The sequence below is a fragment of the Leucopleurus acutus genome (genome assembly GCF_964270905.1).
Source record: "Leucopleurus acutus genome assembly, chromosome: 3".
Classification (NCBI taxonomy): Eukaryota; Metazoa; Chordata; class Mammalia; order Artiodactyla; family Delphinidae; genus Leucopleurus; species Leucopleurus acutus.
Window position 1 is genome coordinate 61,349,775 of NC_139145.1, and position 13,395 is coordinate 61,363,169.

Below are 13,395 nucleotides of genomic sequence, written 5' to 3' on the forward strand. Positions count from 1 at the left end.
GCCTGAGCCTCAGCTCCCAGCCCCCACCCGTCCTGGCGGGTGAGCAGACAAGCCTCTCGGGCTGGTGAGTGCTGGTTGGCACCGATCTTCTGTGCGGGAATCTCTCCGCTTTGCCCTCTGCACCCCTGTTGCTGTGCTCTTCTCCGTGGCTCCAAAGCTTCCCAGCCCCTCGCCACCCCCCGTCTCTGCCCGCAAAGGGGCTTCCTAGTGTGTGGAAACCTTTCCTCCTTCACAGCTCCCTCCCAGAGGTGCAGGTCCCATCCCTATTCTTTTGTCTCTGTTTTTTCTTTTGCCCTTCAGGTCCGTGGGGATTTTCTTGCCTTTGGGGAAGTCTGAGGTCTTCTGCCAGCATTCAGTAGGTGTTCTGTAGGAGTTGTTCCACGTGTAGTAGATGTATTTTTGATATATTTGTGGAGAGGAAGGTGATCTCCACGTCTTACTCCTCTGCCATCTTGAAGGTCCCCCCTCTTCTTATTCTTTTTTTCTTTATTGGGACTTAGAAGAAGTTTGGATTCACCCTTAGGGTGTAGGGTGAAAGAGTTGTAGACGTATGTTTCAGAAGGAGAAGGAGGAAGAAGGGATAAACTGAGAGATCTGTACAATCTGTTCATCATCCCTGTGGGTATTATGATATCTGCACAGGTTTTCCCACATCCACCTCTTGGCCTAGCTGCAGAGCCCTTCCCCTGAGAAGGCTGTGAGTGGTGACTGAGCAGAAGAAAACTGATCTGGAAGCTTTGACACTTAAATTCATGGTCAGCTGAATTTCCAGTGACTCTGACCCTGGTGTTCACAGAATTGCTTTGAAGGCTCACTGTAGAGGAATGAAGCAGCTCATCCAGCTCCATTTCATGTGAAGTTTCTGGGTGAATTTGAGAATCCTCAATCATTAATCACTAAAGTCAGGTCAGGTAGAGAATAAAAATTGTCATAATGCAATTTATCCAAAACTAAAACAGAAGTCAGGGGTCAACCTGCTCAGTTTAGTTCTGCCACTGATGAGCTTTGTGGGAGATAACAAGTCACTTTCCTTCTCTGAGCTTCATTCGTCCCTATAAGCAGTTCCAACCCTGATGTTCTAAATTTCTGAGATGAGGGAGTATAGAAGAATGTTCCCAGTTTGGGAGTTGAGGATTCAAGGAGGGGAGAGGGAAGAGAGTTAATTCTGATCCATGCTTTACCTTTTGGTTCCTAGCACTGTCAGAGGTTGCCCTTGTTTTCTCCCCTTCTGCAGAGGATGGTGACAGTGCAGTAGGTTCATGAAATTGCTTTAAAGCTTCCTTCCTGGAGGCTGTAAGTACCTTGAGAACCTGGTTTCATTTGTCTCTGCCTCTCTTGTGCCTGGCATGGTTCTTGCCACAAAGTAGATGCTTAATAAATGTTTGCTGACAAAAAATGGAATGAATACTTTGCATTCTTTAAAAATTGTTTTACAGCTTTATTGAGGTATATTAACATACAATAAACTGCACATATTTAAAGTGTGCAATTTGATAAGTTTTGACGTGCTCTATGCCCATGAAGGCATTACCACATTCAAGATAATTAATATATCCGTCACCCCCCAAAGTTTTCTCATGTCTCTACATGTAGAACCTCCCTTTTACCCTCTATCTTCAAACAACCACTGATTTGCTCTCTGTCAGCGTAGTTTAGTTTGCATTCTCTAGAATTTATATAAATGGCATGCAGTATGTACTCTTTTGGGGGGAGGGTGTAACTTCTTTCACTCATTGTAATTATTTTGAGATCCATCCATATCGTAGCCTGTATCAATTGTTCGTTCTTCTTTATTGCCACATAGTATCCATTATATAAATATACCATGTTTGTTCATTCATCTGTTGATGGACATTGGATTGTTTCTGATTTTTGGCTATTACACGTAAAACTGCTATGAACATTCACATATAAATCTTTGCATGGGCGTATGCTTTTATTTCTATTAGGTGAACATCTAGGAGTGGAATGGCTGCATCCAACGGTAGTTGTCTGTTTAACTTCTAAGTGGTTGTACCATTTTAGATCCCACCAACAGCTTATGAGGGGTTCAATTCCTCTGTATCCTTGCCATCTCTTTGTGTGTGTCACTCTTTTCAATTTTAGCCATTCTGACAGATATGTAGTATTAGTATCATGTGGTTTTCATTTCAATTTCCCTAATGACTAATGAGCATGAGCATCTTTTCATGTGCTTATTTGCCATCTATATATCTTCTTTGGTGAAATGTCTCTTCAGTTTTTTTGCCCATTTAAAAAAATTGGGTCGTTTGTTCTCTTGTTATTGAATTTTGAGAGTTCTTTATACATTTTGGACACAAAGTCTTATATCAGATATGTGCTCTGCAAATATTTTCTCCCAGTTTGGCTTGTCTTTTCATTCTCTTACCAGTGTCTTTCAAGAACAGAAGTTTTAAATTTTTATGAAGTCTAGCTTATCAATTTGTTCTTTAAAGGAACTCCATGTTTTTGGTGTTGTATCTAAGAAATCTTTGTCTAACCCAAGTTCTTAATTTTTTCCCCTATGTTTTCTTCTATAAGTTTTATAACTTGGTTTTTTTTTTTTTTTTTTTTTTTGCGGTACGCGGGCCTCTCACTGTTGTGGCCTCTCCCGTTGCGGAGCACAGACTCCGGACGCGCAGGCTCAGCGGCCACGGCTCACGGGCCCAGCCACTCCGCGGCATGTGGGATCTTCCTGGACTGGGGCACGAACCTGTGTCCCCTGCATCGGCAGGTGCACTCTCAACCACTGTGCCACTAGGGAAGTCTTATAACTTTAAGTTTTATATTTAGGTCTGTGATGAATTTGGCTTTTTATATGGAATGAGGTATTGAATAACAGTTCTTTTTTTTTGCATACGAATATCCAGTTGTTCCAGCCATTTGTTGAAAAATACTTTATGCACAATATAACTTTTCAGATTAAAAAATTCTCTGTTAACCAAGATCATTCCATTTTACAGATAAGAAAACAGGCTTAGAGAAGTGACTTGCCCAAGGCCACATAGCCAACTAGAGTACATATAGGCCTAAAACCTAAGTATTCTGATTCCTAGTCCATTAGATTGTTCACTATGTTGTCTTTTTACTTTACCCTTTCAAGTATGCTATTCTTGAGTATTACCATTATGCCTACTTTTTGGAAGAGAGAACTGAGGCCTAAGGGAGGACTATCACTTCAGAGACCACATGTGAAGGCCCTCCCTTCCCAGACCCCATCCTCTTATTATTCTCCCCTCACTCACTCTGCTTCAGTCTTCCTGCTATTCCTTGAATCCACCAGACATACTCCTGCCTTAGGGCCCTTGCAACTTGTTCTACCCTCTCCCTAGACTCTCTTCCCTCAGCTGTCTGCATGTCTTACTTCCTTACTTCTTTCAGTTCTTTTCTCAAATGTCACCTCAGTGAAACCTTCCCAAACCACATGTTTAAAATTGTAAGCCCTTCCTGCAACATCCTGCATCTCCCTTCCCTGCAATATTCTGTAGTCAGGTTATGAAGCCAGGTCCCATGGGGTGACAAGAGATTTCTTGTCAGAGTGATACCAAGGCCATGGCTGAGTGAAGGTGGAAAGTTTCCTTCTATATGATGAGGGTTGAGGAAGGATGCTGAGAGCAGTGTGAAATTGTCTGCTTTTTTTCTCCTATCATCTTTAGGAAGTTAGATTCCTCCATAGACTTTTTTTTTTCCTCCATAGATTTTTAACCCAACTCTCTGATCTGTGGGCTGGTTCTGACTCAGGTAAATTTATAGAAGAGTGACTTCCTCCGGGCTTACGTAGGTGCCAGAAATTTTAATATTTCTACTATTTTCAGTCCCTACTTGTGCCAGGCACCATGCATACATTATCTTGAATCCTCACAGCAGTCCTATAAGACAGGAATTATTCTCTGTCTTATTAAACTCTAGGATCAGAGATATTAAAGAAGCTTGCCACGCAGGGCTGGATGGCTCAAAACTTGAGCTTTGTCCACTATACTTTGATAATGTATTTCCACTTTCCTTTCCATCCCTCCCGACCTGGGAGCAATATCACCACTTAACTTCTGAAGCATGGGGGTGAATATTCCAGTGTCATCTCTGTATCTCTTCCAGAAAGGAAGGCAGCAGGAGTCCCTTCCCATGCATGGCAGAACTGAGGCACAGAGGGGTAACTGACATGCTTAGGGCTATAAAATAAGTCCTTGGAGGAGCTGGGATGAGAGTCTCAGGACTCCTGGCTTCCAGGGGCATTATTTGACAGTCCATGTCCCACCAACATCAGAGACAATTTTATTGTAGGTCTAAATGAATGAGCAAGTAGCTGCTCCTTGTGGCCTCTCAGGAGGATGAGTGAACATCTGAGATCTGTGAGCTGTTTCCCACCAGTTGCTCTGTGGAGGAATTGAAGCCCCTCTACACAATACTGTAGGTTTAGGTTCCACTGAATCATTGACTTATGAGCCATATCCCAGACTCATTCTAACAAGCTAGATATCCAACATTTTTATTAGGCTCCAAAATTAGATTTAACATCTGTTTCTGAGAGCTCCTGGCTCTTCCAGAAGCAGCTGAAATCCTGGTTTTGTAATTTCTTTCTCAATTCCCTGGAATCAGAGAGAGAGAGAGAGAGTATTTTTTAGAAGACATATGAGTATGGAGGGGCTTTGCCTGAAAACTTTCATGAAATGTTCCATGGTTATGGCAGGCATGATTAGCTTGTACCTGTCTCTCTCTAGGAGCCTGTGATGCTACTGCTGAAGTTCCTCATCAGTTTGATATGCTGAGAGCATGCTTATTCTGTGTAGTAAGGTGCATGGGCACTATTCGGACACCCATTCCCCTGGAAAATTTTCATCTGAACACTGGCAGGGCCCAATGGTATAGGAGACAGAGCTGCTGGTCAGTGCCAGTCAGGGATGCCAGGCTTCAGCTATAGCTTTGCAAAATTTCCAATCGGTATAGTCTTTTTGTCAGTGATCATGTACCCTCTCTCCCTCTCAGTTTCTTGGGGGAGCTGGGGAATTAGATTCTGATGAAAAGGCATAGTCCCACTCTGCCTCTTTCTAAACTCTTAACCATGTTGTAATTGTCTGGCTTACAGTGCATTCCTCAAGAATAGGGACCCAGGGCTTCCCTGATGGCTCAGTGGTTAAGAATCCACTTGCCAATGCAGGGGACACAGGTTCGAGCCCTGACCTGGGAAGATCCCACATGCCGTGGAGCAGTTAAGCCCGTGCACCGCAACTACTGAGCCTGTGCCCTAGAGCCCATGAGCCACAACTGCTGAGCCCTTGTGCCACAACTACTGAAGCCCACGTACCTAGAGCCCATGCTCTGCAACAAGAGAAGCCACCGCAATGAGAAGCCTGCGCACCGCAACGAAGAGTAGCCCCGGCCCGCTACAACTAGAGAAAGCCCGTGCACAGCAATGAAGACCCAATGCAGCCAAAAATAAATAAATTTATAACAACAAAAAAAGTTTTTACCTTTTCTCACCCATTTGAAAAAATTATACAAATAATGTATGTTCCTAGCAGTATAGTAGAAAATGCAGATAAGCAAATAGGCCAAAAGAAAGAGAGGGGGGACGTACTCTGGTGGCACAGTGGTTAAGAATCTGCCTGCCAATACAGGGGACACGGGTTCCAGCCCTGGTCCGGGAAGATCCCACATGCCGCGGAGCAACTAAGCCCGTGCACCACAACTACTAAGCCCACGTGCCTAGAGCCCACAAGCCACAACAAGAGAAGCCACCACAATGAGAAGCCCGTGCACCACACCGCAATGAAGAGTAGCCCCCACTTGCTATAACTAGAGAAAGCCCACGCGCAGCAACAAAGACCCAATGCAGCCTAAATAAATAAATAAATTTATTTTAAAAAAAAGAAAGAGAGAGGAAGGGAGGTTAGAAGGCAAGATGGAACAAGGAAGAAAGAAGTAAAGATAGGTCACCCAAAAGTCCTATCAGCCAGGGATAAACACGCACACACATATACACATTAAAATATTTGTCTTTGTTTTTAAATTGAGAAACTTTGCAGGGAATAGAAAGGTATAAAACTTGAATCCTCAGGATATGATTGTCTGGTGACAGTGTCTGAAAGTCAGGGACTCCTACTGCTGTAAAAAAGCAGAGGGCATCTTCTGGGATCCCGGGATGAGGAAGACTGCCTCCAAATCAGTAACACAGTAACTGTTGCTTTTGGGTGGAAAAGAAGTTGGCTCACTGAAAAAGACAAAGTTCTGCCCTGCCTTGGCCTTTTATAGAGTCCGGTTTTTCTTCTAGTAGAGTCATAATGAGTCCCACTCTCCTAGAGGCTGGTTGCCCTGGAAGACTGGCCTTTCATTTCTAAAATCTGTTTGCTCGAAGAACTTTGCCAACTTCGTTAATTGGAAGTTAGTAGGGCATTTTCTTCCACTCTCAGGACCTGCCCAGTTAGCTGACTTTTACTGGCACGACTTGTATCTGCAAATAACATGTGAGCCATAAAAATCCACCTTACCCTTGAGGTTCCCCTAGAACCAAGGTGTTCCTGTTTTTTCTCCGGCTCATGCAGATTTCCTGAGCCTTGGCTCTTATATTTCAGATAGAAGTTTGACATTCTGTTTCTTTAAGTACTGAGTTCAGGGAGTACAGGCCCCACTTACTATTCAGATCCACACACCACTTCCAAGCAAAGATTTGTTATTGCTAGATTTATTCTACATCTACAGTTTGCAAATATTGATTGAATTCCTACTTTGTGCCAGATGCTATGCTTGGCACTGGAAGCACTGCAGTGAATAAGACCCAGTCTCTGCCTTCAAGGAGTTCATGTCTTGTGGATGTAAACAGGCCTTCATTGTTATGCATGGTAGTTATCTATACACGGGGTACTATGAGAGCAGGGGGATTGTAACAGCCCTGGGAGATTAGAGAAGATTTTTGAGAAACGTTTAAGCCGAGCCCCAAAGCACTTGGGTTTTGGTAGTTTATTGACATTACTATAATCTGTGTAATTAGGCTTATGTCTTTATATTCTCATTGGATAATTAATAAAACATAGGTTTGAGAACATTCAGGCATTCAATAATTTGTGAGTAATGACTGCCTAGCTTGTATTTTAAGAAATAACTTTTAAAATCTGTATTAAATGCTTTTCCTTGCCTAGTCCTATCTTAAATACTCTGAGTGGGTAGTGTGGGGCTGGTATAGAAGGAATAAAAGATGTAGATTAACATCTCTGAAAGTTCACAGTCTAGCTGAGAAGAACAGATTTCTCTACCTAAAATAGAGGATCACAGGAAACAGTCGGTGACCAGATGGAAGATGGATGTGTTCCTGTCACTGGCATCACACATCCTTTCACTTCTTCCACAGGGCAAATACTATCCCAGCATCAACAAGGAGTTTGATTTGGACACAGTAACAGGGGAAACAGACCTGCCTTGCCTTCCTTAATGCGCACTGGAAACACTCATTGTCTCATTTCTCCAGTTTATTGCATGAGCACATTTATTGCATAGGTGACTTCAGGGAGGATTTTAGGAATTCCTGGGCTTATCAATGTTAAATACTCCTCCTTGACCCCTCTTCTAGAATACTTCCTCTTTTCTTCCCCAGTATATTCTCACTTATGGGTATAAAGAAAAAGTGAGTCTTCCTTTGATACCAACTCTGCCGTCATTTACTCTTAACTTTCCTTTTGGCAGCTTTCAACCTAGCCAGAAGGAAAGCCTTCAAAACCAAGACATTGAATTACGCCTCTGGTATATTGTAAACTCTTTAAAGCCTCAGCTAGACTGTAAACTCTTAAAGCTGTGTCATACTTATTCTGTACCTAATACACTGCTAAAGACATAGTGAGAACTTAATATATTTATCTTGATTTATTATTCTACAAAAAACAAAGTTTACAGGAAGAGAGGTTGACCTTTTTACTGGGCTGACGAATTATATACTCTTCCTCCATAGCACAGAGTGAGGAACAGTTTCTTTAAATTGAAGCCTCTGTAAATCAGCTATACTCCAATATAAAATAAAAGTTAAATTAAAAAAATAAAATAAGGGACTTCCCTGGTGGTCCAGTGGTTAAGACTCTGCCTTCCAATGCAGGGGGCATGGGTTCGATCCCTGGTCGGGGAACTGAGATCCCACGTGCCCTGTGGTGCGGCCAAAAATTAAAAATAAATAAAGTAATGACTGTTTATTTATTATTTTGAAGCTAAAATGGGTTTTATTGTTGCTTTTTAAAAAAATTTTTATTGGCGTATAGTTGCTTTACAATGTTGTGTTGGTTTCTACTGTACAGTAAAGTGAATCAGCTGTATGTATACATATATCCCCTCTTTTTTGGGATGGCATTTTCTTCCTATTTAGGTCACCAAAAAAGCATTGAGTAGAGTTCTCTGTGCTATAGGTAGGTTCCCATTAGTTATCTGTTTTATACATAGTATCAATAGTGTGTATATGTCAATTCCAATTTCCCAATTCAAGTAATGACAATTTTTTAAAAAAGAAAGACTAAAAGCAACAAAATGAAAAGGCAACCTACAGAATGGGAGAAAATATTCACACACACACAAAAATGAAGCCTCATGCTTATTGCTCTGTCAAGTTATTTACACCTTTTTCAGGATATTACATTTCCATTGTAGAAAAATATGCACCATATATATTTAAACCACATTTGGGCATTTGTTATGTTGGATCATTTATGTTGTTGATTCTCTGTTAGAAATTATCTGGGGGATCTTTAGAAACGGTCAGAGAGAAAACTTAGGGAACTCATTGCAGGATGTATTAGCATTTTCTCATTCAGCTCTGGTTCAGTAGGCAGACACGTACATCCCACTAATAGTTGTCTTTTCTGGAAACTTTTAAAGATAAGAGAAATTACTCTCAATCCAAAATGATTTGAGGTCAGGAGACAGAGGAACAGATATTTGGAGCAGTGGCTAGTGGGAACTGTGTTTGCATGGCTATCAGGCAAACATCGTCAAGTTCCAGTCTCAGATAGATCCCTAGCAGGGAGAATACAGGCCCACCTGGCAACTGGGGGAGAGGCAAGTGAGAAAATGTGGCCTTATTTCATTCACCAAGTGGTTCAACAGTAGACCAATTGGTGTGCACCATCCACAAATGCTGCAGAAACAGTATGGTAGACTTTCCTGAAATCTTTCCTTGTTTACTCTCAAAAATGCATTTTACCTCCACTGGGTCCGCACGACACTTGGTTTATATTCTCATTATACCTTCCTAAGTAGCTACTTATAGACCTGTGCTCTCCCATCTGTCAGAATGAAAATCCCTTACAGGTAAAAGCATGCATTAAAACTACAGTTAATTCACTACTTTTTTGAGGAAAAAATAAACCCAAGAAAGACTACTATTTTTTTTAACTGAAAAAAAATTTCATATTGGAGTATAGTTGATTAACAATGATGTGTTAGTTACAGGTGTATAGCAAAGTGATTCAGTTATACCCAAACAAGTATCCATTCTTTTTCAAATTCTTCTCCCACTTAGGTTATTACAGAATATTGTGCCAAGTTCCCTGTGCTATACAGTAGGCCTTTGTTGGCTATCTATTTTAAATATAGTAGTATGTACATGTCAATCCCAAACTCCCAATTTATCCCTCCCCCCCATTTCCCCCAGTAATCATAAATTCGTTGTCTAAGCCTGTGAGTGTTTCTGTTTTGTGAATAAGTTCATTTGTATATTTTTTTAAGATCCTGCATGTAAGTGATAGCATATGATATTTGTCTTTCTCTTTCTGACTTACTTCACTTAGTATGATAATCTCCAGGTCCATCCATGTTGCTGCAAATGGCAATACAAAAGACTATAATTGATAGTTATGTCATTAGTGACTTTTATTTCATTAAAGCTCAAGAAAAGTTCAGAAGAAAAGACAGAACAGTTTTATTGGAGAAGGAAATAGTTCTTATCATGGAGCCAGAAAGAGCACTATAATATTTAGGAACAGATTGGAGATCTCTTGTGAACGCTCGGGGTGGGGTGCCAGGGTTAGCGGAGCCCAGGTGTCTGTGTTTCGGTGAGGGGAGAGGGTGGTATCAGAGTTTGATGAAAGCCGTTTCCTGCTTTCAGTGGCTTGGTCTAAATCTGTTCAGTAATGGAAACTAGAATCATTATATCTTTACCAAGTAAGTAAAATAGCACATTGGATCTTAATTATAGTATATATTAACCACTGTCTGTCAGAAGAGATAGAAATATCTAGGGAGAGCTGTTTTCTGGGCTAAGGGGATGCAGCTGTACCTTTAGGAGTCTAAACTGACACCATTTGAAGCTGGTTTTTAGATAAGAGCTTTTATTTGCAGCTAATACTGTGATACTGTTACGTTTTATTTCTGTTAGGTATCCTGCAGTGCTTTTTTTGTTCATTTTCCCCAAAATGATATATCAGAGAGAATAGAAGTCCTGAAGAGAAGGAAAAGCTAGATGGAGGGAAGGAGAGAGGAGGGAGAAACAGAAACAGAGGGGGGAAGGGGAGAGAGAGAGAGAAAAGATTTTTCAGGAGGGGAAAATATGGAGATTAATGTGGAAAAAAAACTACACACACAATTGAAAAATCACAGGTATTCAGAGAAATATTACCCTTTATTCAAAAGAAAGAAGAAAATACGATTACATTTTTAACATACAAATAAGCTGCAGCCCCAGTTTAATAGGGAGATGTATCTGAGGAAGAGATAAAGCCGGTCATCATTTAGTAAAAGTCATTGAGCTAATTTGAACAGTAGCTTAGTATTCTTTTTGAAGACAATCTAGCTGATTCTCTATTTAAGTGACTCTGTAGGGATGAGGGATATTTTTAAAATGTTTAAGTCATAAGATATGCAAGAGGTTTTAAAAAATCTGGAGCTAACTATAAGTGTTACTAATGAAGTTCATCAGACCCAATGATAGAGTCATAATAACCCCTACTTAATATACATAAAGAATTAGAGATAAAAAGTCATTTTGTAATGAAAGCTCTATCTACATTGGCCATTAATAAGTTAGTTTATGTGATTTGAGCATAATTGGAGTGCTAAAGAGTTTGTGACCAGTTCTAGTGGCACTAATAGCATTGTTAGTGAAGAAAATGTACTGTTGTCATAAACTAGAGCATCTGACTCAGGCATGTGAATTAATTATAATTACAATACTTAGTTTAAATGTTAACTTAAAACCATTCCTTCAACTTCCAATCCAAACTCAGTTAGCTAATTAGTAAATTATAATAGGGGTCTTTCTGACATTGCTAATTAGTTGAATAGTTACATGGTTGAAAGTTACAATTTCCATATCAGAAAGTGGAATTGCTTCAGCACTAAGGAGATATATATAGCATTGTTTTTAGTGGGCACGTCATTAGTAATAACTCTTGTGGATATTCCATTGAATAACAATATCTGGGAATTTTGTTCCCCAGCCATCAATGTTCCTTGCCTCTCTTGCTTTCTCACTGTCATTCTTTGCCACAATTGATGACAGCTAGGTGTGTGAGTTATTATTCTTCTAAGAGAAAAGGGTGATGTGCACGCACACGTGTGTGTGTGTGTGTGTGTGTGTGTGTGTGTGTGTGTGTGTGTGTGTGTTTGTATTGGGTGGATATATGAGACAGATAGGTCTGGCCTAAAGCAAAACTGTTTAGCATAAAGTTGCTTTTTAAAAAATTTTTTTAGTTCTGGCTTCTTTTGCATCTTGCCTTATCCCCAGCCATTACCTTTCCATCTCTCACATAAGAAGGGCTTTAGCACTAAGTGTTACCAGTTTTTATATACTTCTCTCTTTTTTTTTTTTTTTTTTTTTTTGCGGTACGTGGGCCTCTCACTGTTGTGGCCTCTCCCGTTGCAGAGCACAGGCTCTGGACGCGCAGGCTCAGTGGCCATGGCTCATGGGCCCAGCTGCTCTGCGGCATGTGGGATCTTCCGGGACCGGGGCACGAACCCGTGTCCCCTGCATCGGCAGGCGGACTCTCAACCACTGCGCCACCAGGGAAGCCCTTTATGTACTTCTTGATGTATGAGCTAATCTTAATGCTCCCTTGGATTCATCTGTGTGCATACTTGAGATGGCAGTATTTTGGTATCTTTCCCGAGGTGCAAAGCACCAGCAGTGGTGAATAAGCAATACCAGGTCCTTCTGGAAATTTTTGTTGAGAAAGCCATAAAACAGAGGATGTATACATGTAGAAACCATAGCAATCAAGTGGCAAAATACAAATACCAATTCATGGTGGCAGCTCATCAGGACCTCATGATACCAGTCAAAGATGACCTTGAAGATGTTCAAGGGAAGCCAGCAGACCCCAAAGGTTATGACAGTAGAAATCAACATCGCGTTGATCCTCTTGTTCTCCCTGACCCAGCTCTCACTTTCCCTCTTCTTGTCTACTTTCCCATTTCTCCTGCCGAGGCAGATAACAATCTTCAGGTAGCAGATGAGGGTGAAGCTCAGAGGGACACAATATTGCAGCATAAACAGGGAGGTGGTAAAGAGGAGCCAGTTCATTTTGGAGGGCCAGTTCTCTACACAGGCCACTGCTGGGTGTAGAGGTCAGTGGGAAGAGAGAGGTTTTGGAAGGGCTCATGGGTGAGGTGGTAGGACAGGAAGAAGGGAATAGACAACAGAAGGGAAAATAGCCAAATCAATGTGATACCCCAGTAGGCGTGAGCTACACTGCGTTTCCAGCCCCGAGGGTTCACAATCAGCTGATATCTTTCAGCAGCAGTTAACACAAGTGAGAATATGGACACAGAGATGGAGACACTATGCACATAGGAGGTGCGTTTGCACATGATATCCCCAAATATCCAGTGATCCATCAGAGTGTAGATGATAGTAAAAGGGATGTACATGACACGTACCAAGATGTCAGAGAGGAAGAGATAGGCGTACAGTATTTTGGTGACATTCTGAGCTTCTCTCTGCTTCTTAAAGATGATAATAATGAGAGAGAGGTTTCCAGAAAAGTCCATGATTAAGATCACAGTATAGACTATGAGTAATAGGAGCAAGCCTAGGGAAGTGGGGTCTACAGGACTCAAAGTAGAAAAGTGCAGAGTTGTTGCTCTTTATACTGGTTTTATTAGATGCTGGATGGTTTAGGAAAAATTCCATCATGTCAGGGTTTAAGAAGAGCTTTTCTAAGCTTACTTGTATTATGGCTGGATATTTTGGCCATCAGTTCTTGGAAAGAACTTCGCTCTGAGTCTTCCAATGAGTGATTAGTGGGGTTTAGTCTTCCTCTTTGTCTGCTTGATGGAAATACATGAATGACTTGAGTAAGCTCTTGAGATCCTAAAAATTAAACAGAACCTAGAAAATTAATGCAAGTTCTTAACAACCTGGACAATTCTATAGGTGGAACAATGTCCCTGAGAGTACATAAGAGAGATATCCAGAGAGTCTCTGTATCC

At 41.1% G+C, this 13,395-nt stretch overlaps 1 protein-coding gene across 1 annotated transcript; it reads right to left on the reverse strand.

The window, feature by feature from the left end:
* Positions 1-11,572: 11,572 nt before the first annotated feature.
* LOC309959782 (neuropeptide Y receptor type 6-like) lies at positions 11,573-13,096 on the reverse strand (the record flags this gene model as incomplete). The annotated part of the gene is given in 3 exon segments (XM_082836276.1): positions 11,573-12,516; positions 12,519-13,008; positions 13,010-13,096. Coding segments are annotated over 3 exon segments (1,113 nt in total). The 3' UTR covers positions 11,573-11,980.
* Between the last annotated feature and the right edge of the window lie 299 nt (positions 13,097-13,395).